Source organism: Lynx rufus, unplaced genomic scaffold (genome assembly GCF_022079265.1).
Source record: "Lynx rufus isolate CCGP_SWC_20201006 ecotype Redwood Valley unplaced genomic scaffold, mLynRuf1.p SCAF_10, whole genome shotgun sequence".
Classification (NCBI taxonomy): domain Eukaryota; kingdom Metazoa; phylum Chordata; class Mammalia; order Carnivora; family Felidae; genus Lynx; species Lynx rufus.
The window spans coordinates 43,448,522-43,475,338 of NW_025814824.1; the positions used below are offsets into that span (position 1 = coordinate 43,448,522).

The following is a 26,817-nucleotide window of genomic DNA, read 5'->3' on the forward strand; positions in this document are numbered from 1 at the left end:
CCCCACCCAGAAGCTTCACATTAGAATAAGGTCATAGGTTTTGGGAAGTAACTAGGAATTGACTTGAGAGCCAAGGAATGGTGGAAGCCGTCCTGGCTAGGGATCCCAGATGCTTGGATGGCTGTGGGACCAGAAGTATTTTGGGAGACAGATATGTCCCTCTTCACCTTTCCTTTTTTTTCCCCTCTATCCTTGCCACACTCGTATAGGCAGCATACTACTGCTTTTTGGATATTGACTTCAGATAACATACCTAAACATGTGAGTGAGAGCATTGTTATTATATGCAGAATTTTGCTGACTTGTGGCCACATCTGGAATTTTGACCTCTTTAGATGTAAATTTTCACAGAATTTTCCAGAGCGATGTGTATGAGTGAGTTCTAACCATCATAGCAGAATGGCTACTTTGTGGTGACTTACTGAACAGACACATTCCAGTAAGATCCACATTTGTACCAGAGCAGAAGACCAGCTGCTATCTTTTCTTCACAACAAAGGACTCTTGTGTTTGAACAAAAACTATGCATTATATGCCCAGCAGCAGAAGGGAGTCTGAGCAGTGATGTCAAAGTATACCATGATGTCACCACAATTCACAAAGAATTACAGTTAATGCCATGTGAAGTGAGGCCAAATTCAACACTTTCCCTCTTGGGCACTTCACAGTCTAAGAGACAGAAGCAAGGCCGGAGGTCACGCCTTTGTATAATTTTGTTTCGCATTCTCCAGACACCCTAATTTTGGAAGCAGGGGAGAGAAGAAGACAGCCTGTTAAAGAAAAGTCCACTGACCATGTGCCGAGAATGAATTCTAGTCTATGTCTATACTAGGATAATTCTTAGAATTTCTACTGAAGACTACTAGACAAATTTAACCAAAAGCAATATGCGAAAAAGTCCATAAGTTTTTAGCAATAAATTTACACCACAATTTGGCCAGACCCTGAAATAAATAAGAAAGGAGAAAAATAAATTAGATCAGGAGCACCTAAGAAACATAATAAGTGTTGGAAATAAGACTTAGTCATTCTCTTTTTCCATTTCAGGGTATGTTTACCCAGCCATTAAGTAGATTAAATTCTTGATCTCAAGAAAGGCAGTGCTGGAAAAACACTTAAAAATATTTGCAATCTAATAAATTCACTGCTCCTTCTATCAGCTGTCTCATACCCCTAACATTGACATCATTTTCTTCCATTTGCTTAATAATATAAAGAGTTAAACATCAGACAACCAGTGGCAATCCCCCAGCATCTCTAGAACTGCAAGCATAAGCAAGCTAATAAGGAGCACAGGACAATATCTCTAGCTCAAATGGTAGAGAAGATAGAAATAAGACGCTTAAAAAACAGCACCTGGTCACATCTTATTGCAAGGAGTCCTCCTTTAGCCTTTAACCACAGAGGTGGTTAAAGTCCCTACCCTTTGATGAGAGTGTGGATGGGTAGATTGGAGGTAGAGAAGGACTATGGTTCTGATCCAGCCAGATGACCAGCCAAAGGGCTAGAGCCCACACAGAGTAATGGGAGGAGTCAGGCCTAGCACTGTCCAAGCTAAAGTCCCTTTGGAAAAGCCAAAAATCAGGTGCTCAGGAGATCAAGTACAAAGTAAGCTTCCAGGTCCAGAGTTGATGTCAAAGCTAGGACGTGAAGCCTAGAGCACTGTGCCTAGTGGATAAAGAGGGAGACTCACTTGAAAATAATAAGCATTTATACCTTAAGGCAATTTTGGAGCAGTGCATGAAGGACTTGAAACACAGTAGGCAAAGTGACAAGTGGAAATCAAAGTAAAAGTTGTAGTACTATAAAATGATGCATCCATGGAGATATTTTTCTTTTTTGACTGAGAGCTCTTTTTTGATCTTTGGAACTAGTGGCAGAGAGTTTAAGTAGTATAAACTGTTATTATGTTCCAGGGTGGGATAAGGAGGAAAATTCTTTGAAACATAATCTATCTCTCTCCCCACTAGCCTTGCCTATATACAGAATTCATTCATTCATTCATTCAACAAATTTTTATTCATTGTTTGTTATATTATTAGACACTGGAAACTTGTGGTATTATATTCTAGGAGGAGATAGAAAATAAACAATAAACCTAATAAGCAAATTATATTATAAAAGAAGTGCCATAGAATGAAAAAAAAAAAAAAAAGAACAGTGTGGAACATGGGTCTGGGATGCAGCTTTAAATAGTCTGATCAAAGTAGAGCTTATTGAGAAGATGAAAGTTAACAGCAAAGCTTAAAGGAGACTTTAGTGGTGTCTATGAGAGAATATTCCAGGGGCATTTGGGTGGTTCAGTTGGTTGAGCACCCAGCTCTTGATTTCAGTTCAGGTCATGATCCCAGGGTTATGGGATCAAGTCTTTCATGAGGCTCTGCCCTGAGTATGGAGCCTGCTTAAGATTCTCTCTCTCTTCCCCTTTTCCTGTCTCCCCTACTTATACTCTCTCTGATTAAAAAAAAAAAAAAAAAAAGAAAGAAAAAGAATGTTCCATCCAGAGGTGCTATCCTAAGATAAGAAAGTGCTATTTTTGAAGAACAACAAGAAGAGTGAGCCAGAGGGAGATAAGGTCACAGAGGTGAGGTAACTCAGATGATAAAGGATCTTGTGGGCCATTGGAAGGACTCTGGTGAATCCAAGAGGAAATTGGGTAGGCCTACCTACCAGTGATTGGTAAACTCAGAGGAGAAACTGTTATGTATTGGGAAGCTCCCTTTGGAAAATCTTCTGGAGCAAATGGAATTAATGCCTTCACATAAATTTTTTGCCCACATTGTGGTGTATTAGAGCATAGGACAGCTACACCTCATACATTTGGCCTGATAACCTGTAGGTATTTACCAGTGTTTCTCTGTGACATGTGTGCATCGCTGTTGAAAAAAAAAAAACCCAACAAATTTCTTTTTAAATCAATTCAATTGCTGCCTCCAAAAAGGAATCCTTCCCATTGAAAATATATTTTCAAAGCTACTGAAGGCGAAGATCCCACTTTTTCTTGATGCTCAATCTCAGTACTTAGAGCTGTAGGCTGATGTTGCTCTTGGCAACAAGTTGTGGCCGACAGACATGTTCATCCTCATTCTTCCTGTCTCCTCACTGCCCTTCTAACCCCCAAGAGGAACACAACACATCATGGAATAGAGGAATCACTCACTGATGACATAATGCTACTCAGCTTGGATTTCAACTCTGGCAACATCAATTCCCAGTAATGTGACCTTGGACAAGTTGTCAGACCTTCCTGAGTCTCAGTTTTATTTTTGTAAAATAGACATAATTTTAAGTAATTTTCAGGGATATTACAAGAATTAAATAATGTTAACTAGATTTATGGTGGTGATAATTTTGGAATATATATAAATATTAAGTCATTATGTTTTATACCTGAAACTAATGTTACATACCAATTATATCTCAATTTTTAGAAAAGAATTAAGTGAGAAGATATATATGGCAAATGTTTGGCAAACACTAGCTTACTCTCTCCTGTCTAGGTGGGTTTCCCTTCTTTCTCTACCTCCATACCCCTATGACCTTTAGTCTTAGAGATCTTACTCCTTTTCTGTTCTCAACTATTTTGAGGAAATTATCTGATTAAACCCATTCGCCCTAGATTGGACTATGCCTACTACTTCTGTGTATTCCCCACAGCACCATAACAGCCAGCATAATGCCTTATGCTCAGTTGGTTTGGTTTAATTTAAGTATAATCAACAACTTCATGTGTTAGTCCTCCCAAGGGTATTTGAACAACAAACAAAGGACTCAACCAGTGGTTCCCAACTTTGTAACACAAAGGTGTTCTTTATTATTTTTTTCCTATGGGCCTTGTATTTTGGAAGTTTCCATCTACTCAAAACACTGCATGTATTAACTAATAATTTGTTTTCCCATTTTATGACTTAAATACCTGAGTATAAGTAAAAAAAAAAAATAAATGCAGTAAAGATCTGGATTCAGCTTATTTGTGTAATGAGATGGTTGGGGGCTTGGGGGGCCTTATATGCTTTTATTGCAGTAAATATATTTCCATTAGGCCTTGAAAATACTAAACATAGCTCATGGACCACTATTAGCACCTTTGTGAATGGTCAGGGATTTTGTTTTCTCATATTAGGGAGGTGTGAAGCACAAATGTAGATGGAGAGTGTACCTTCCCATTTACTTCCTATATGTGTTTCCAAGTCACATGTACAGATGAAGCCACCTATCCATCCCTGTGCATATGTCCTGCTCTGGTGGCAGTGGTCTTGATAAGAATAGTCAACTTTGTTATCACCATTCACCATTGTCATAATAAATATTGTATTGCGTGTGTTTCCATGGTTCATAGAGATCCTACTATAACCTATAGTCGGAAATCCCAAGTTGGAATTGTGGTTTTGTTAGTCACCGTCTTTGTTACCTTGGGGAAGTTGTTTAGCTTATATGAACCTCAGTGTTATAATCTGTACTTGAAATCATTCAAATCTTAAGAAAGTGTTAATTTTTTTTCTAAGCCAAACAGTATCCAGCTTTATTAAAGATACTTTCCGTAAACAATCATGGTATTTCAGGCAGGAAATGGGCAGATGGTCATTAACAGTATACAACAACTTTCAAACTCCATTTTTCAATGGACTACCAAAATCAGAATGCCACTGTAAAACCCAATAAAGTCTTCATTTGATGCTCTGAACAGGGAAAGTTTAGAGTGAAGGTTAACATTTCACGCTTAGCATATTGCTTAACAACTTTTCACAAGCTGACCCTGACTTTCGGGAAATGAAAATGGCAGAATTATCAATCTGAAGATCCACAAGCTAAAAAAAGAACTCTTTTAAGGGACTGGGAACCATTTCTTAGGCTCAGATTTCAGTAGGTCTTTGGGTTTAAGGGAGTCAAGTTGAAGGCAGAGAGGGAGATGAGGACAAAAAAATGAATTTTAGTTTTTCCGCACCACAAAATATCTGTGCCAAGATGGCTAATGTGTGTCAACATCAAGGAATCTCTTCTCCTGGGAACCAAGAGGAATTTTCTCAAAACTAGAAGAGACAGTTTTTTCCCCTCATATCAATCTAGCTTCCAGGATATTCTATTAGTGACGTATGCCCTTCCCCCCAAACAACAATGAGTGTTCTGTGTGCTAATAACATAGCTTTAAAAAACAATTCTGCATTTTTATAATACTTGATTAAAAATAGTATTTCAAATTGTATGATCACCAAAGTATACATTTATCAAAAATGCACACACTTCACTTGACATCTCTGGCACCTTTAACTTTCTGTGCCTCTTCTGTTTTGGCATCTCCATTTTCTGCAGGGTTATTCCCATCCTTGCCAAGATCAGCTTTCCCCCTTTTCCCTTTTGGGTACCTTCTACCCCTTCTTTGCAAGGACCTTTTTGGTCTTGGGCTCTGGTTTTGGAGGAGTAGGTTGAGTAGATCACCTTAGATTTTCTCTGGGACTCATCCTTTACCTTGGCTTTATCTCCATGAGCATCCCCATCAGTCTATCCCTTGACCATGGTGGCAATGGCAGCAGGGCACAGGCATTGGACACGGGGATGCAGCAGCACACGGACTTTGGTGGGTCCAGGGGTCTCTCCTCTTCTTCTTCACACTGTTCAAGAAGGTTATTTTTAAGAGAAAGATTTATGTTGAATCATCCAAATGATAGTCAGCTGGTTCATTTTTCTGGCTCTGGAATAGTAAATTGGTGTAGTCTCCTCCAAAGATAGCCATAGTCTATTGGATTTGACCTTCTAGAGCACAATGTCACTGAAGATTTGGGGCCACATAAAATTTCAGTGGCAAAGAGTGCTACAGTTGATTAGCAATGTCTGTCATGGGTCCTGGCAGGAAAAATAGATGCACGTGTACCATATTTTTGCCAGCCCAGCCCTAAGTGGTATGAAGTCTATTCTTAGATGAAGTCTATCCATTAAAATGCTGTGTACCTAGATGATTTGTTTTGGCTTCTGAAAATTTGCTTTTACCAAATGTTCCCTGACCACTAGAGTTCATCAAAGGTAATTAAAGAGCCAGTTCTTTGAAAGGTCTTATATTTATTTGTTCAGTTGTTATTGGGACATTGTTACATGGCACTGTCTTTCAGAAAACCACAGTAAATGTATATCTAGGATTTCAGTACTTTGAGTAGTTATGGTTCTCCTCAGTCAGTTTGTCATTCATTCATTACATAAATATTTATTAAGTGTCTACTACAAGGAACACATTATCCTTTACATTTTCTAGAAGATCCAGTAATGTTGTAACTCTTGCAATTGCTCATGTTTTCCTCTCTTCTAGGAAGCTCATTTTCAGACATGTAACCCACATCTAGCCAATGTGTACAACCTCAGTATGCATTCTGTGTAGTTCTCTCATTTCTGGCTTTAATTCATCTTTCTTACTTATTTTTCTGCTTGCCCCATATTCCCATGTGTGCTTGTATTTATTTTATTGTCTTGAATTATATACATATATCTATACATATATGTATACATATATGTATATATATGTGTGTTTATATATGTACGTATATTTGCTGTAGATATTTTTGTAAAAAGGTAAAGTATAAACAAATCAATCAATATCTAAATATTTTGAAGGTGAAGTTGGAGATTACAATATCTTTCCTATTAGTGTAAATAGTAAATGAGTTATAAGTATGTAAGAGCTCACTCTTCCCCATAAAGTTCTATCTGAATTAAATAATTATAAATAAGAGCAGCTGTGATCAGATTTGCACAGTTAAGTTTTCCATATTTGTCTTTCCTTGTGCTGAAAATAAAGGGATTTAAAAGTTTCTTACCTCATGGTGTTGGATCAAGAAAAGCTTGACATCACTGGCTCAGTATTTGATGCTAGAAGTTGAGGTCCTTATGGGAAACCATTTGAATTGGGGCCAGCAGTGAACCCATCTAAGCACGTCAGTTTGGGGCATGGTATCGGCTTATAGATTGTGTTTATTTACATTCTCCAAATTATTCAGATGATAATCTTTCTTTTTCCTGTGGCTCCTAGTGAAGACATTTTATTATACATATTTCAGTGTCTAGAGAATTCCAGTCTTGTGGTCTGTCTGTTCACTCACTATTAGCTCTGTAAAATAAAGGGAGAGACCCCTATCAGCACACTCTATAGCCCTGATGCCTAAAATTGGCATGACGTGCTTCAAGTCTGTAAGCCAATTCGGATTGGATAGCATCACCCTAGTTTTTGTTTAAGGAGGGTTTTCTGCCCCCCCCCCGCCCCGAGTAAACCCTGAAGGAGAAGGAAGAAGAATCAGCAGTGGTAAGTGTGTATGTTCTACTTAAACGTAGGATGGAGGACTGCACGTCTGTGCTTGTACATATGTACGTGAGTGTGAAAAGGGTACAATCAGGACAGAAAAGCAAAAGTTGATGACTGGCTAATGGGGTTTAAACTACAAAAATATCTTGGAGCTTTTCACTTTTTATGTCACCTGAGATAAAATTTTGTTACCAAAAAAAAAAAAAAAAAAAAGAGGAAGAGAGAGAGAGAGAGCGTAACATTGTGCAGTCATTTCAGATGCAGAGAATAGACTGCTGTATCAAGTTGATACCTAGTAGCAGAATACGAATAAAATACATTAGGCCAGGGGCGCCTGGGTGGCTCAGTCGGTTGGGTGACCAACTTCGGCACAGGTCATGATCTCACGGTTTGTGAGTTCAAGCCCCACGTCAGGCTCTGTGCTGACAGCTAGGAGCCTGGAGCCTGCTTCGGATTCTGTGCCTCCCTCTCTCTCTGTTCCTCCTCTGCTTGTACTCTGTCTCTCTCTCAAAAATAAATAAAGTAAAAAAAAAAAATACATTAGGCCAAAATATTCAGTTAGTGTTCCACCCTTTATAAAAATATTCTGCGTAGTTGCCAAAGTTATGAGTGGTCACTATCTCACTTTAATGTTTTGTCCAGAATGGGGTGGGCCTGGGAACTCAGTGACCTGAACATTGCCTTCTATGACACTTCACTAAATAATGAGCATAGGTGCACTTGGGAAATAGTCACTTAAAAATACTAGCCCTTTACTGTAATTCTTGTGCATGCATCAGGACAGAAGCTTAAGTTTGACCTGTAGTTGTCATTTATGATGTGTCTGTTCTTCTGTGTACACAGATACGAACAAGCACACATACACACATACATGTGCATTTTTGTCTACGTGTGTGCTATCAACGACTGCAGTCTAAAGCTGCCTATCTGTAATCTACAATGCCTTCATTAACAAACCATTATGTTTGCTATGTGTTTCATTGATTCACCAGCATTCACTGTGCATGTCAAATGTCAAACGCTGTGCCATCCAGCAGAAGCACAAAGATTAATTAATGAAACACAGCCTCTCAAATAGTCCATGATCTGGTATGGAAACAGACATATTAATAGATTAAGCTCAATATAAGTTATACAACTACTTGAATTGGGTGTATATAAAAGAAACCCCAAAGTAATAATGGCTTAAGCACATAAAGGATTTACTCTCTCACAAAAAAAAAGAAGTCAACTCGTCATCAGTCCAAAGGGAGTTCAAGAACCAAGCTCTTTCTTTCTGTTCTGCCATCCTTACTGCAAGGCTCCCATTCTTAGTATTGTCTCATTTTTCAAGATAGCAACTGGACACAACAGGAAGGAAGGAGATTGTTAGAGGGCAGGAGGGGCTATCTAAGTCAGCTGCTTTTTTTAAAATTTTTTAATGCTTATTCATTTTTGAGAGAGAGAGAGAGAGAGAGAGAGCACAAGCTGGAGAGGGGCAGAGAGAGAAAGAGAGGGAGACACAGAATCCGTAGCAGGCTCCAGGTTCTGGGCTGTCAGCACAGAGCCCAATGTGGGGCTTGATCTCACGAATCATGAGATCATGACCTGAGCCTAAGGAGGACACTTAACTGATTGAACCACCCAGGTGCCCTAATCAGCTTCTTTCAAGTAGACTTCCCAGAAGTCCCACACAACACTTTCACTTTTATTTCACTATTTACAAGTTGGTCACACAGCCAATGAAAAATATATTCTTTTAACTGGATATATTGCTACCCCCAAATAAAATTGAAGTTCTGTTACTGAGAAAAATAGGGAAGATGGATGTTGGGTGGCAACCAATAATCTCTGCCACATGGAGGTATGAACAAATGGCCGCATAGAGGATGCATAGAGGAATAAAGCCATTAGCTCTGGAACCTAAAAAAGGCTTTTTTGAGGAGGAGACACTTAATTTGACATTTGAAGAATGAATAGGATTCTTCTAAATTAAGAATTTAAGAAGAGCACTCTAGGCAGAAATAATAGTATGTGCAAAGGCACAGAGAGATCTGTCATTATAACTGCCAAATAAGCTCATTTGTGTATATTTCTTTTTTTCTCTGTTATTAATGATATCCCTCAGGGTAATAGTTTAACTAATTTTTAATTAATCTAACAGTTATTCCAGATCAATAGATTGAGGCAGACTGAGATATGTCAATAATGATTTTTTTTGATATAACTGCAAACAGTTTTCCACTTGGACCAAAATAAGAACATTTTATCTGATGCTAAAATATTCCACGTTTTAAAAATAATTGAGTTAGAATAGTTTGGCACCTTAAACAGGAATTGATACAAAGTAGGGAAAAGTGTGTCAGGGAGATGTTTGTCTTTTCAATTCTGAAGTTAAACAAAGCCCAGTTCGAACTCATTTGGTTCATATTTGATGCCCATAAATCCACTTAACATCTGGTTAAATTAGCCTTAACGTATGTCACCTTCTATTTAGATGCTCCTATTAGACTGTTACTTTGGATCTGTGAAGCTGGATTGTTCTTTTCTTAAAATGGCTTTGGAGCCATAAGAAATCTTTAGGATTAGAGAGAGATTTTCATGGTAATCTCCTATTTGGCTCTTTAGGTACATGAGAGACTGCTAAAATTTTTCCAGAGAAAGTTAAATATGTTGAGGAACCTGAAATTTATTTAGTTTAAAGAGTAAACCCAGTTATTTTTGAGACACCTGAGAGTGTAAATTCCCACGCCCACTGCCTATCACCCTTCCATAGTGCTGAGTATCTTGTAAGATTAGGGTCATCTCTTTCCAACCCTAAGGAACAGATGAATCAATGGTTCTTTGAATACTGCCTAAATTAAGACTGCCATGTTTTTCCAAAGGATTCAGCCCTATTAAGGCAATCAGATGGTTTAGTCTTCTGACATTTTTGTTTTTGTTTTTGTTTTTTGCCAACTTTGGTTTTGAATTACTTTCTAACTAGCTAGTTACTGCACATGACTGACGTGCAGTAAATCTCACAGCAGCACTCCCCTTTCGTCTAGTTAACTCTGGCATCTCATTCATATCCCAGCTCAGAAGACTCTTCTTCAGGAAGATCTCTGACCTCCCTAACCAGATCAAATTCTCCATATCTTATGTTCTCAGGGTATCACGTATCTGCGTTTTATAGTTTGAATCACGATTATCATTTTACATTTTTTGTGTGTGATGCTTTGAGTAATATGTTCCTTCACTACTAGACTCTAAGTCCCATGGGGGTAGGCCCTTATGTGCTTAAATCACCATTGGATTTTGCTCCTGTCACAGTGCCCGGCCCATAGCAGGTCTTGGTCATTGTTGGCTAAGTGATTAAATGATTTTTTGTTTTTTGTTTTTTGTAAATAAGTTACTTCTGGACTCCCATTTCACACTGCGCTCAGAATACAACTCAGTTCCTATGTGGATTCATCTACAGAAAGTTTTTGAAAATAATTTTACTGCAGCTCCATAGAAACATACCAATGAAGTCGTAGACCAGCATGTGCTGGCTCTGCAGGGATGAAGCTTGGGTGAATTCTGACGTGGCCTCACTGCAACCTGTGAACATGTTGAGGTGAATTGCAGCCTGACCACAGTGAACCCCTAGGACAGAGCCAAACCACCTTTGCTCCCCACATAAGGCTGGGCAGTGTGTTTTCCTGACAACTTTGTATTTCAAACAATGTGCAATTGTTGAAGGAGTTACTGCCTTGTCATCTATTTTAAAAGTTTCCTGTATATGTATGATGTGTATAAAAATACACATTACGGCATTTTAAAATGCAGCACATGTGTAATGCATTGCTAAATAATTGTATTTCTCAAACCTTTGCCTAAACGTGTGTTTGCAATTATTAATTAAAGGTACAAAAGGAAAATCAAGCCTCAAAGAAAGGTCATATTAACAATCAGATTTTTGAAGGACAAAATGGATTGTGGAGACTTTCTGGAGAGAAGCCCCTTCCAATGTCCCTACACTTTTCATTTGACTTTTGTCAAAGACAATAGTTGAAATCATTTGGAAGTGAAATAAGTCTTTTGATATTAGCTCTAACTAGAACTATAGAGATACAACCTGATACAGTTTGGATTTGAATTTTTTAACTTGAACACTGGAGAGGAAAGAAAGAATAAAAATACAAATGAGTTTGTCCATATACTCGATTAAGTGCTTGTGATTTTGTTAAGCCTGATTTGGACTAAGCATAAATGTTTTGTTAGATGTGTTTAGAACTCAGCTACTTATTAGCAAAGTAACCTTGGCAAGGTTCATGGCTTCAGCTATAAAATGGAGAGATACCTTGCCTAATTGTTCTCAGAATTAACAAGATACTTGTGCCTGGTACAGGACATGGCCAGGCAAAAAGGGCCTCAGTATTAGTTCTATCTGCTGCCTTCCACATCAACCCTCCTCTCCTACCACACATACATAAAATGATCTTGCCTCTGTCAGATGATTCTGTGATTGTCTCTTAGTTGTGCTATAGAAAGGGAAGTATTTTCATTATCATTCAGCAAATATCTATTAAGGGCTTATATTTTTCTAGTATTCTTCTAGTTGCTTGGAATACATCAATGTACTCCAATGGACCCCATATATAAAACCCCTTCCCTTACACAGCTTACAGCCTAAGGAACATATGGAACATGAAAATAATTCTTGGAACTTTTCCTGCTACAGTTACTTCGTGATTGTATTTTTGTAGTTTTCGAGAATCATAATTATTGACAGTGGGAATGATTTTTTAATGAAGACTCTATAATATCAATAGTTGAAGATTTCCTTTCTCCCTCACCTTCTCCCCTGCCTCTTTTCTATCTCTCTCCCTCTGTCTCTCTGTTTCTCTCTCTCCACCCTTCTTTCTGTTTATATATTTAAACTGTAAAAACATCGTTACCTGTTTTCTTCCCTAGCTTGATTGAAATTCCAGCTGAATTCACTCCCCTTTATGGGAAGCACGTTTTATGCTTCCTCAGAAATGAAGGGAGGGTCATTTAGTGGTTGATGATGGGCCTCACAATGGATCCCTACAGTGAGCACCTGGTTGAATTATACATCTCTCTTTCCTGTTAGATTGTTGGCTGTGATCACCAGCTCGGAAGCACCATGAAGGAAGATAACTGTGGAGTCTGCAACGGGGATGGGTCCACCTGCCGACTGGTCCGAGGGCAGTACAAATCCCAGCTCTCTGCAACCAAATGTAAGACACGACAAACATGGGGCAATCTTTGGGTTTGTTGGCTAATTCATCTCCCCTGATTTCATGCTGGCTCACCTCAGCATCTAGGGAATAACGCCACCACCAAAATGAATATGAACCTGAAAATGTTGTAGAAAGCTTCATGTTCCTGCTTTGTGTATTAGTGTAGGTAGACCAAGTCCGGTAACCCATTGCAACCCCAAGGAGGAAACTTTTCCTTGGTGGCACAACAGGAGTGAACTACACATGGATCAGGACACACTCTATTTATAAACGTAGACATGCAATTTGCTGCCCACAATGAAGATGGGCTGCATCCAAGCCTCAGCCTGATATGTAGTCTGGTGTGCCTGGTGGAATACAGCAGGGAGAGTGTGCAGACCTAAACAAATTCACTTCTGCCACTGTGAAATCACGCTGCCTTCCTTTACAAAATGACCTTTTATTGGTGCTGATCACAGGTTCTTTCAGAATTAATATTGGGCAGCGATTATGTGAAGCCATTTATTGACTCTTGTGTCTTAGCTTCTCTATACAATCACAGTAAATGTATGGTTATTACAATATGTGCTGAGAGCTTTGCATGATCATCTCATTTTATCCTTATAACAGCCATTTAGCAAGGGGTTGCTTATTCTTATATTATGAATAAGATAGCTGAAGCTTAGATAGATTATGTGACTTGCTCAGAGTAACACAACTCTAAAGTAGTAGAGCCAAGATTCGAGCCCAGAGTCCAATTCCAGAACCTAAGCACTTATCCATTCCTCTAAACTGTCCCACAACCCTGCTGACTGCTTCCATGGTGGGACATTTGAAAGCAATTAGATGGGCCAAGACAAGGTACCTCAGATGTCTGCCCAGCTGGGTCTTGCTAGAGGAGATGGTATATGTTCTCATGATACCTAAAATAACAACACAGTCACACAGCAATCCAGATCATTTTACAATACAATGTCCTCTGTGATGGTCACTGCTCTAGGTACTGCATCAGATATAGATAGAAATAAGGCAGCTCTTGGGGTACCTGGGTGGCTCAGTCGGTAAAGCATCCAAGTCTTGATTTTGGCTCAGGTCATGATCTCACAGTTTGTGAGATTAAGCCCTGCATCAGGCTCCGTGCTGACAGCATGGAGCCTAATTGAGATTCTTTCTCTCACAGACTCTCTCTCTCTCTCTGTCTCTCTTTCTCTCTCTCTCTCTCTCTCTCTCTCTCTCCCTCCCTCCCTCAAAATAAATAAATAAACATTAAAAAAAAGAAATAAGGCATCTCTTGTACTCTAAGACATATATTTTGAGAATAATCTGACCTTGCTTGGTATACTGTCTCCAGATTTTGCCATTATCCAGAATCCTTTAATAGATCTTTGAGTATCTTTGCATGTGTCTCCCCTGGCTTGGGAACTGAGAAGGAATATCTTTACTGAATGTGGTTTTGTTCTCTCTACTTGTTGACTAGCTGGGAAAAAACAGTTGACATTTGGTGGGGTCTGTGGCTTTAAATGGACTTGTAGGTCAAGAAAAAAGGCAGTATGTGCTAGAGAATTATTCCCAGAAGTCAGAAAAAGGCAGTTTGCTCAAAGGAATATGCTCTAGGGAAGAAAAGGTAGTAGCCAGAAAGACTAGGGACTTTTAAACACCAGAAACATTGGAGGTACCAGCTCAGGGAACTCTACATTCTAACACCCCTGCAGGCAGTGAAAAATGTGAATCTGTGGGGGAGAGAGACTCTGGCAGAGAAAATGAAGGATGAGGTAAGTTAGACATTGATATAGTGCATTCAGGTGAGATTTTTTTCTTTCGTATGTTGGTAGCTTCTTTCTATAAGATGAAAAATTAAAGAATTTGGAAGATGAAAACCAGAGGATAGAGGCATAATTCTTTTGTAAATCTCTGAAGTCATGGTGGGATATTTGAGGGAAGGGGAAAGCTACATTTTAAAAGTCACTTATATGGAAAACAAACCCTAGAAGAGTTAAAGTCTTTCTAATTATTTATAATTAGAATCAATGCTTGTTATCTAGGAATCTAGGAATTTCTGCTAGGCACAAAAAAAGGAGATTGCTCTGTCTTGTGCAGTAATTGCTCTGTAGCAGGGACAGGGGTAAGGGTAGGGAATCTTCCTTGCATTCCCATTCATGTTATCTGCCTAAACACTCTGCCTGGATAGATAGTCCTCTTACCCTCCTGTTAGGGTGTCATCAGGGACCTCTGGGGCCTGAATCACTGGAACAATGTGGAGAAGCTCTGAAAGAACAAATTGAAGCAAACTAAGGGCCATAAGTCATCCCCAGGTCTGCCAACAGGTATTTCAATGAAAAGCACTCAATTCAGGACCAAGAATAGGTAAATTATATAATACACAACCTGATGATTATCCATAATGACAAAACACAATTGATTCATTTACCTTAGCACTGACGATGCCTCATGACAAAATGATTTATCTGAATAAAGCCCAACATATGCATGTACCTCGCCACAATGTATAGCAGATGCTGAACAAACTGCCTCATTTACGTTTTCTCCACCCCAGAAGAATCTTCCACCCTATATTTACAGACTGTGAGTGACCCACAGGCAGGGAAGATTAGGCTGCTCTGCGGGGCCCAGTGTGCTGGCCAGGTGAGCAGTTCCCCACCCGTGAAGGCCTGGAGGAGCTGTGCCAGATCTGTCCCCTGCTCTCTGCCAAAAGGCACTGTAAGCCAGCCACATGCTCTCTTCGAACTCCTAGCACTCAGATTCCCCACATTGAACTCATTTTCTTCTGAACTTATATCCAAGATTTTTTTAATGTTATCAAGCCTTGGGGGAACAAAGAGAAAACAGAAGAGTGGAGAAAGACCATGGCGGGAAGTGCCAGAAGGAAAAAGAGAAGTAGGAGAAACTTATCCAATGGCTGCCATTTGCTGGCACGTAAAAAAGAAACCATCTTTGTATCAAAAGACATTATAATTGCCTAATACAAATACAGACAAGAAAGAGAGATCAAGTCACATTTTCCCCTTTTTTAAAGGCAAAGGCTGTCCACTGATAGCATTCAGTCTTTCCATTTTTCCCGGTCACTTCAACTTCCCAGCCCAACAAAAAAAGAATAAGTTTAACTAACATTAACTTTTGATTCTTGAAATTAAAGGCTCATTTTCTTGCAAATTGTATTGGCTTGTACCCTATTACATATTTTCCAAGTGTATGCAATATATACTTAGAACTAAAGCCAGCCTATTTGCTATCAATTTAATATCTCCAGCTTTGCAAACCTCACATATGAATTGGTGTGTTTTGAAATCACCTGGATAGCCTAAGTCTCCTGAGGGACAGAAAGAAAAAGAAAAAACAAAAAACAAAAAAACAGACAAAACAAATAACTAAATAAAATGCGTGTGTGTCATATGGTGGTAGGAGTCTTGGAAAAAAGTAAAGCAGGGAAGAACAGGAGATAGGGATGGGCTGCCAGCCAAGTGTGTTACAGGGAGTTGCAATACTCAACAGGTTAGTAAGAAAAGGACTCACTGATAAGGTGGCATCTGAACCAGGATCTGAGGTCACCATGCAAAAGTCAAGGGAAAGAGATTTCCAGTCATAGAGAAAAGCAAGTACTAAGGCCCTGAGGTAGACACATCCTTGGCATATTTCTGGAAGTGCAAAGAAGCTAATTTGACTAAAGTAAAGTAAGTTTAAATTTTTTTTAACATTTTTTTCATTTTTGAGAGTGAGAGAGACAGAGCATGAGTGGGGGAGGGGCAGAGAGAGAGGGAGACACAGAGTCAGAAGCAGGCTCCAGGCTCTGAGCTGTCAGCACAGGGCCCGACGCAGGGCTCGAACTCACAAACCGTGAGATCATGACCTGAGCCAAATTCGGACACTCAACCGAGCCACCCAGGTGCCCCTAAAGAAAAGTAAGTTTAAAGACGACTAGAGGAAATCATGAAAGCAGCAGGGTTGTGAGACAGGCTGAAGAATGGCGCAGATATTGTAGGATTTTGAAAGGATTGTGGCTTTTAGTCAGAATGAGATGAGAATTAACAAGAGGATTTTGAGTAGAGGAATGACTTGATTTATTTTTAAAAGCATTATTCTATCTACTGTGTTGGGAATAGACTACAGTTGGTCCAACTATGGAAGTAAGAAAAGTGGTCAAGAGGCTGTCACAGTAAGCCACTCCTGGAATGATGACAACTTAAACCATGGTAGGAGTGATAGAGGTGTTAAGTGATTCAATTCTGAATATACTGCATTTCTTTGAATCTAAGACATCACTGATTAAAAGATGTGCCAGTATTTTATGCACCACAAGAAAGAAAATTAAGAGACTGTGACACAATGCCTCCTGACAACTTAGGGTTCTTATTTGATAGCTATTAAACAATCTACTTGAGACTTAAACATTTTTTAACATTTTAAAAAATTATTTTAAATTTTTTTTTTCAACGTTTATTTATTTTGGGACAGAGAGAGACAGAGCATGAACGGGGGAGGGGCAGAGAGAGAGGGAGACACAGAATCGGAAACAGGCTCCAGGCTCTGAGCCATCAGCCCAGAGCCTGACGCAGGGCTCGAACTCACGGATCGCGAGATCGTGACCTGGCTGAAGTCGGACGCTTAACCGACTGCGCCACCCAGGCGCCCCTAAAAAATTATTTTAGAGAGAAGTGAGAGTGAGGGAAAGAGACAGAAAGAGAGAGATTCTTAAGCAGGCTCTACACTCAGCACAGAGCCTGACTCGAGGCTCAATCCCACAACCCTGCAATCATGACCCAAGCCAAAATCAAGAGTCAGATGCTCAACTAACTGAGCCACCCAGGTGCCTCTAGATATGCATTTTTTAAAAACTATGTATTACTCATACATACAGAAAACCTGAAATAAATTCATAAGTTGGTAAATAAAGCTACAATAAAACTTTTTCTCAAATTTCAATTTCTTTTTAATCATTTTGGACTCAATTTCCACATGTCATGGGGGTACTTGTAATACAGCATTTTTAAATGAATCCATGAAAGAAATAAAATCCATTGGTACTGGATTATTTTTTTAACCAGCTGTATTGAGGCATAAATGACATACAATAAACTAGATATTTAAAGTGTTTGACTTTGTGCATATATCTGTGAAGCCATCTCCATGATCAAGCTCATAAACATATCCATCATCCCCCAAACTTTCTTGTGCCCTTGTAATTCATCCCTTCTGCTCTCCTGCCTCTGTCCCCTGGCAACCACAGATCTTCTTTTTGTCACTATAGATTTAGTTGTGTTTTATATAAATGGAATTATACAATATATGCTATTTTCCAGATGGCTTCTTTCATTCACCATAATTATTTTGAGATTCATTAATGTTGTAGCATGCATCACTAGTGTATAGTAATTCCAGTGTATGGACATACCGTAGTTTGTTTCTCCATTCACCTGTTGACAGAGAGGTTGGGTTGTTTTCACTTGGGAGGTCTTATATATAAAGCTGCTGTGAATAGTCATATACACATTTTCATATGGACATATGCTTGCATTTCTCTGGGGTAAATTCCTGGGAGTATAATGGCTAGATCATATGGTAGGTATATATTTACCATTTTAAGAAACTGCCAGACAGTTTTCCAGAGTAGCTTACTATCTTGCATTTCTACTAACAATGTGTAGGAGTTTCAATTGCTTCACATTCTTGCCATCACTTAATATTGCCAGTATTTTTTTAATCTCAGCAATTCTAATTGGTGCATAGTAAGTAGTATATCATCATTGTTTTCATTTGCATTTTCCTGGGGACTAATGATGTTGAATATCTTTTCATTTTCTATTAGTTTCCAGTTGCTACTGTATCAAACTACCACAAACTTAGTGTCTTAAAGCAACACACTTATTATTTTATGGTTCTGGAGGTTCAGAAGTCTGAAATGGGTCTTGCTAAGCTGAGATCAGGATGTTAAGCAGAGCTCTGTTCCTTCTGGAAACTCTAAGAGTTCATTCATTTTCTTTGATCTTCCCTTTCTAGCTTGTTAGGTTATCTAAGTTGCTTGGCATCATTAGAGCTTGCAGTGTAAAATCTTCACATCTCCTTCTACCTCCAATGTCTTCTTCCATCTCTCTCGTCCAATTTAAAGAACACTTGTGATTACATTGGACCCACCCAGATAGTCCAAGATGATCTCTTTATTTTATAGTCAGCTGATTACCAGTCTTAATTTCATCAGCAATCTTAATTTTCCCTTTCCACTTAACATAACATATTCATAGGTTCTGGGGATTAAAACATGGGCATCTCTGGTGGAGTGAGGGGTCAAAATTATGCTGCCCACTACACAGGTGCTTATTTCTTCTTTGATGTGATGTTGGTTAAAGTCCTTTGCCCAGTTTTTAAATGGGCAGCTTGGTTTCCTAGTAATGAGTTTTGAGAATTCTTTATGCATTCTGGTTACAAGTCCTTTGTCAGATATGTGATTTGAAAATATTTTCTCTCAATAGTTACTCTTTCCCCCCAAAGCTTGCTTAATATTAGCTTTCATAGAGCAAAAACTTTTAATTTTGATAAAGACCAGTTATCAGTTTTTTCTTTCCAGTACTGTGCCTTTAACATTGTATTAAAGAACTCCTTTCCTAATCCCAGGTCACAAATTTTCTCCTATATTTTCTTCTAAAAGTGTTACAGCTTTATATTTTAGCCCCGTATCAATGACCTATTTTCTGTTAATTTTTTTGTAAAGTATATCTTGGTATTATAAGATATATCTAGGTTATGTTTTTTGGTATTAGAAAGTCCAACTCTATCAGCCCCATTTGTTGAAAAGATGACTTATTCTGTCTTGAATTCCCTTTAAAACTTTGTCAAAAGTCCACTGGCCATTTGTGCATGGGTCTCTTCTTGGACTCTCTATTCTGCTCTATGTGTCAATTTTTCACCAGTGCCACATTGTCTTGGCCACTATAGCTTTAAAGTAAGTCTTAAAATCAAGTAGTTTGATTCCTCAAACTCTGCCCTTCTTCTCAAATTCATTTGGCTATTCTGTTCTAATTCCTTTGCCTTCCTGTATAAATTTTTCAATCTGTTTGTCTATATCTATAAAAAAAATCCTGCTGAAATTTTGATTTACAATTTTGCTAATTCTATAAATTGGTATGTGGGGAGTTTAACCTATGAGCATTTCATGGCTACCCATTTCTTTAGGTCTTTTTTTTTTTCATTCCTTCCATCAGCTTTTATTGGTTTTCAGCATACATATCTGTATTTAGTTAAATTTGTACCTCTTTGAATTTTTTGCCCTATTGCGTGGTATTTTATTTCAATTTCCAATTGTGTATTGATAGTTTATTCTTGTCTGTTGTCTGTGTATTTTGCAAACTTGCTAATCCAATTACTAACTCTGAGAGTTTTTGGATTTTCTACATAAACAATCACATTGTTTTATAAATAAGGATGATTTACTTCTTCCTTATCATGTCATAAGCCACTTACTTATGTTTATGGCCTCATTGCCCTGGCAGGGATGTTCAATATGATGTTAAATAGAAGAAGCAAGAATGGATATCCTAATCTCTTTTCCAATTATAAGAGGGAAAGCATTCAGTTTCTTGCCATTGAGTATGAAGTTAGCTGTAGGTTTTTTGAAGATACCTTTTATCACATTGAGGAAGTTCTTATGTCTTCCTAATTTGCTGAGAGTTATTATGATGAATGGATGTTGAATTTCGTCATGATTTTTCTGTCTCAAATGATGTGATCATGTGGTTTTTCTTCCTTAGACTTGTTGTGATGGATAATATTAATTGATTTTCAAACAAAGAAGCAGTCTTGCTTTCCTGGGATAAACTCTGCTTGGCCATAGTGTATTATTCTTTATATAGATTATTGGATATGATTTGCCAGTGTTTTGTTTGAGGGTTTTTTACATCTATGCTCATGAGAGATAGTTTTCTGTAGTGTGCTTTTCATACACCATCTTTGGGTACCTCATACAATGAGTTGGGAAGTGATTTCTCTGTTTTTTGGAAAAGGTTGCATAATATTGATGCTATTTCTTCTTTAAATGCTTTGCATCATTCACCATTGAAATTGTGTGTGTGTGTGTACTTAAGTTCCTGAATATATGGAATAAAGTTATAGTAAATATTTTAATGTCTCTCCTGTGTTTTGATGGATTGATTTTTCCCTTCAGTATGGGCTGTAATTTTTTTGGCTCCTTTGCATACTGGTAATTTCTGACCTGATTCCGATATTGCAAATTTTATCTTCTTGGATACCAGATATTTTTGTATTCCTATACATGTTTTTGAGTTTTGTTCTGGAAGCAATGAAGTTACTTGGAATCAGTTTGATCTTTGGGGGTCTTAAAATTTGGTTGGCAAAACTAAAGCCATGTTTGACTAGTGCTAATTGTCCCCTACTACTAAAGTAAGACCCTTTGAATGTTCAGTGTCCCATGAATTATAAAGTTTTCTAGCCTGACTAGTGGGACAAGATACTATTCCCAGCCCTATCTGCATGGCAGATACTCATCTCTATAATTCTTTTGTGCTGTTATTTCCCTAGCCTCAGGTAGTTTCTTTATACCCATGTTCTGATTTGCATGGTTATGCTGCTGGTTACCCAAAGAGAATATTTTTAAATATATAATAGCATATATTATTAATATGTCATGTAAATATTTTTCCCAGTTTTACTGAGAAATGATTGATACGTATCATTGTACAAGTTTGAAGTGTACAGCATGATGGGAGAATACTCTTAAATCTCCAGAATTGTCTCTGTGTTGCTCTCTTCTCTCTGATAGTCTGTCATTCAAACTCCAGCCACTGATCTTTTTGGATTCTTGGCTTTGTCTCCTAAACTCAGGGAATCCTCTGGGCTTGGAGTTCCCACCTTCTGAGGGGCAGCCTGGAAAGTCTTTCAAAGCTGGGGCAATGTTAAGGCTCACCTACCTTGTTTCCTGATTCTCAGGGACTGCTGCCCTTATTTACTTGATATCCAGTGTCATGAAAGCCATGGTTTTATATAAATTTCTGACTTGCTGGTTGTTTCCAGGCAGAATATTGAGTCTGGGTGCTGTTATTTGATCTTGTCAGGAACCAGAAGTCTTTTTTTTTTTTTTTTTGAGAGAGAGAGAGGGTGCAAGTGAGCAAGGAGAGAGAGACAGAGAGAGAGAGAGAGACAGAGACAGAGACAGAGACAGAGAGAGAGAGAGACAGGGAGAGAGAGAGAGATGGGCTTCACCTGAAGCAGGGCTCATGTTCACCCAATGTGGGACTCGAGTTCACGAACCATGAGACCATGGCCTGAGCCAAAGTCAGATGTTCAATAACTGAGCCAGCAAGGCACCGAGGAACCAGAAGATTTAATGATGGGCTCTTAATTCAAGTTTGCAGTTGTGTATGGCTAGCTGGGTTTTGACTGCACTTTGGCAATGTTATTAAATACTTCTGATTCCTCATCTCCCTACATCCTCCATAACTGTTTAGTTCCAAAAGGTTAAATAAATGTGTTCCACTATTATCTTAGAATCTTCTTCCAAGCTTCTGACACCCATTTTGCAAGTTTGATACTGGTTGTTTTAGTGCTAGCAACTGTACAAGCAAAGGTAACTAAAGCAGGACTACTGCCTTGGTGAGAGAGTATAATGCAGCATTGATCATGGGATGCATTCTGATTTCACATACATTAAAATGTGAAAGACTGTTCTTCTTAGAATCAATGAAATATGGTATTTTGACTCCTACAGCAATAGGACTTTCTAACTGATTATATACGAATATGAAGTCAAGGATGGCTCCAAAGTTTTTGACCTAGGCAACTGTAAGGATGAAGTTCCCAACAGTCCAGCATGATGTGTCTTGTTTTGTGTGTTGGGTGTGTGTCCTCCATTGTGTAATTACTGATAACCTCTGGGGGAAATTTTCAAGGGCTCAAATGCTCAGCTTTGCTTATTTTATTGGGTATGTTTTAAGGGTAATAAAATTGGCATGAAGATAAAAAATATACTATTAAAACCTCCTTAAGATTGGCAGGCTATTACTATATATACTATTTCTATATGTAGCCAACTGCATTAACAATCACTCTTTTGTTAAAGAAAATTACTAGTCCCAGAGACTTAGAGGGAAAACTCCTTAAAAACATAAACATATCAACAGGTCTAAAAATAAGGCAAACTCAGATATCAGAATAGGAAATCCTGCCTCTTCAAAAATGATCATTATCACCTTTCTCTGATATAGCAATGAATCACACAGAAAATCCACATGTGATAAGATTGAAAAACAAATCTAAAATACTCTATAGAAAGATGTGGACAAAGCTATAATCATCAAGACAGCATGGTATTGGCACAGAAACAGATACATAGACCAATGGAATAGAATAGAAACCCCAGAATTATACCCACAAAAGTATGGCCAACTAATTAATCTTTGACAAAGCAGGAAAGAATATCCAATGGAAAAAAGACAGTCTCTTTAACAAATGGTGCTGGGAGAACTGGACAGCAATATGCAGAAGGATGAAACTAGACCACTTTCTTACACCATTCACAAAAATAAACTCAAAACGGTTAAAGGACCTGAATGTGAGACAGGAAACCATCAAAACCCTAGAGGAGAAAGCAGGAAAAAAAACCTCTCTGACACCAGCCGCAGCAATTTCTTACTTGACACATCCCCAAAGGCAAGGGAATTAAAAGCAAAAATGGGGACCTCATGAAGGGAAAAAGCTTCTGCACTGCAAAGGAAACAATCAACAAAACTAAAAGGCAACCAACGGAATGGGAAAAGATATTTGCAAATGACATATTGGACAAAGAGTTAGTATCCAAAGTCCATAAAGAACTCACCAAACTCCACACCCGAAAAACAAATAATCCAGTGAAGAAATGGGCAGAAAACCTGAATAGACACTTCTCTACAGAAGACGTCCAGATGGCCAACAGGCACATGAAAAGATGCTCAACATCGCTCCTCATCAGGGAAATACAAATCAAAACCACACTAAGATACCACCTTCACTCCAGTCAGAGTGGCTAAAATGAACAAATCAGGAGACTATAGATACTGGCAAGGATGTGGAGAAATTGGAACCCTCTTGCACTGTTGGTGGGAATGCAAACTGGTGCAGCTGCTCTGGAAAACAGTGTGGAGGTTCCTCAAAAAATTAAAAATAGATCTACCCTATGACCCAGCAATAGCACTGCTAAGAATTTACCCAAGGGATACAGGAGGGCTGATGCATAGGGGCACTTGTACCCCAATGTTTATAGCAGCACTTTCAACAATAGCCAAATTATGGAAAAAGCCTAAATGTCCATCAAATGATGAATGGATAAAGAAATTGTGGTTTATATACACAATGGAATACTACGTGGCAATGAGAAAGAATGAAATATGGCCTTTTGTACCAACGTGGATGGAACTGGAGAGTGTTAGGCTAAGTGAAATAAGTCATGCAGAGAAAGACAGATACCATATGTTTTCATTCCTATGTGGATCCTGAGAAACTTAACAGAAGACCATGGGGGAGGGGAAGAAAAAAAAGAAAGGTTAGAGAGGGAGGGAGCCAAAACATAAAAGACTCTTAAAAGCTGAGAACAAACAGGGTTGATGGGGGGTGAGAGGGAGGGGAGGGTGGGTGATGGGTATTGAGGAGGGCACCTGTTGGGATGAGCACTGGGTGTTGCATGAAAACCAATTTGACAATAAATGTCATATTAAAAAAATAATAAAAAATAAAAAAAGAAAGATGTGGAATACACATATAGCTATGATTTTTGACGAAATATTTTAGGTACAATCTTTGAGAACAATTTTCTTGAGAAAGAGCATTTGCAATCCATATTTGTGAAATGACAGCATTTATGATTTCCAGGGAAAGCTTATCAATTAAATTGAGAAAGAGGTCATCTGATCTCTGAAGCAGGTCTTCTAGAATTGCTGATTAATAACCTAGAAACGTGTCCTGAAGATTAGCATCATGGTTTTGTCAAAAAGCCAGAATAGATTAGGACAGATGCACTTGATCATAGAGCAGTGTGCCTTTTTTGAAAAGGGCACCCGGATGAATGTGAATCACAGTGAGAGAGGATGGAGCACCTGCCTCACCAGCCAAACCTAATGAATTAAACACTAAGAAGGCAGGTGATGAAGCCAGACTGCCCACACATTCTCAAATATCTTAAACACCATTCTGTACTCACTACTGTAATAGCTGCCAAATAGAAGAGTTCCCCCAACCCTAATAATTGAGAATCTATCCTTAAACAAGACCATTACTAATACATATACAACTCAAAGGGTGGCTTTTTATCAACATGCAGAATATGCAATTAATTTTTTTCCTGTCTTTTGTCAAATTAAGATCACCATTTCTTAAATCATATTTTGAGATGTATCAACCAGTGTTAATAGATAATATATATAAACAATTTCTCTGGGTAAACCCTTTGGGGATACACTGGATTAAATAGAATGAAATGAGGTTCTCTGGTTCAGGGCTTCTAAGAAATCAACGTGCTTTGTGAATGTCCATGAACGGGGTATAGCGTGTAGTGTTTTTCCAGATTTTGTCTTAGGTCCCTTCTTCTTGGACCATTTTGTGTGGCTGCTGCTTTGCTTGTCTTTTTTGTCACTGAATCTCTGGTGCCTGACATGGGACCTGACACCAGGAGACACTAAAAAAATATTTGTGGAATAAATAAATAAATAAATAAATAAATAAATAAAAAATTTGCTGCTTGCCTGATGAGCTGCTAGGTGCCCATGAGTTCTTACAGAACCATACAGGAACAGACTATGACTCTTCATACCTCTTGTATCACGTGCTGCTGACTCTTCAAGTTTGTACCAGCTTGAGTTGCTCCCTGTTTCGCTTTGACTAGGCAAGCGCAGTCTCCATCGTAGCCTCTTCCCCCAACAACCCTCTGGGTTTCTCCCCTTCTTCTTTGGGGAGCATGCAAAAGTTAGCGTATCAGCCAGAAGCTGGGGTGAATGCCCCAGCATGTGGAATGTGAGTCCCTTCTCAACAGAACAAGAGGGAGGCTGCCTGAGTAGTGTGTGGGTCAGAAGACTGCCGCTGAGCATTGCAGGGACGAACAGAAAGCTTCCCTTTTAGTTGCACTTTATATGACCTGTGGATAAACAAAGCCTTTCTATTTCCAGAAATCCCATTGTTTTAACTGCTTTGAGTTTCTTTTGTAAACTTAAAAATCCATGTCTTTATGCGAGGCATTTAACGCTCTATGGGCCCAGACTGAATATTTTTTGTTCCTTTTCTATATTCCCCTTACATGTTTTTTTTTTTCTTCTTATATGCCACAAACTCTTGGCTATCTGAAATTCAGCCTTTTCTTCAACAATGTATGACATTAAAAACAGCTAGAAGGCTGTAGTGTGAGTAGAATGTTCAATATTGTAGAGGACTTGATAAATGTAACCTCCTTAGGAAAAGAATTGAGAGATATGATTCTTCGTTCTCATTCAACTGGCTATGTGCTGGGGCCTCGGAGGGTTTAAAAACATAGTAAAAATAAACAGTCTCTCAGTTTCTGTCCTTAAGGATATTTGGAATAGAAGGAGGAAAGTAATATTTATAAAATGCCTCCTGTGTTCCATGCTATATATCGATATCAATCTCTGTAGCTTTTCACAACAATATTATGCAGGAAGTGTCATTTTCCCTGTTTTACAAATGAGGAAACTAAGGATCAGAGAAGTTAGAGAACTTTTGAGGTTCGTTTATTGAAATCAAATTCTCTTAAAGACAGGATGATGTTAAGTTTCAGAAAAATGGGTACCTTTTAGGATTACTCTTACTGAAACTAAATTTTTCCAAAGAGTATGATAATATTTAATATTAGAAAAATATATGTGAAGCAGAGAATCCCACAGAGCTTGCGAATATGCTGGTGAATTTTAAAATACTTACTTTTTCCCTTGTCTTCTGGAACGCTCTCCTATTTTTTGACCATTGGCTACTCATTAAACTTCTCAGAGGCTTCATTTCTTCATCATAAAATGGGGATGGTAGCATCCCCTTTGCCTATGTTACAAGTTTTGGGTGAAGGGGTAAATAGTATAATTTAAGTGTAAGTGAAACTCTTCAGTGGCATGAAAATGTGAGGTATTGTTGTCACAAATGTCACAAGAATGTCGGTGGTGTGTTTGCAGTGCATGTGATATACCTTTAATTTTTTTTCAAAAATGTAGATTTGGGGACTGCTTCCAATGAATTGAGGCTCAGTTTGCAAGTACGGTGAAAGTAACCCATTTCTAAATTATCTGTGATTCAGCCAAAAAAAATTCTTTTTTAAGTTTCGAGCAGAGAGAGTGTGTGGGGGGAAATGTTCATAGC

At 38.4% G+C, this 26,817-nt stretch overlaps 1 protein-coding gene and 1 pseudogene across 1 annotated transcript in view; one reads left to right on the forward strand and one right to left on the reverse strand.

The window, feature by feature from the left end:
- ADAMTSL1 (ADAMTS like 1) overlaps window positions 1-26,817 on the forward strand; it is an 878,428-nt gene that overhangs the window by 617,955 nt on the left and 233,656 nt on the right. The window contains exon 6 of the mRNA XM_047098171.1: window positions 12,363-12,489. Coding sequence (XP_046954127.1) covers window positions 12,363-12,489 — 127 coding nt within the window. The remainder of the gene's footprint in view (window positions 1-12,362; window positions 12,490-26,817) is intronic.
- Window positions 5,243-10,856, reverse strand: LOC124502458 (non-histone chromosomal protein HMG-17-like; annotated as a pseudogene).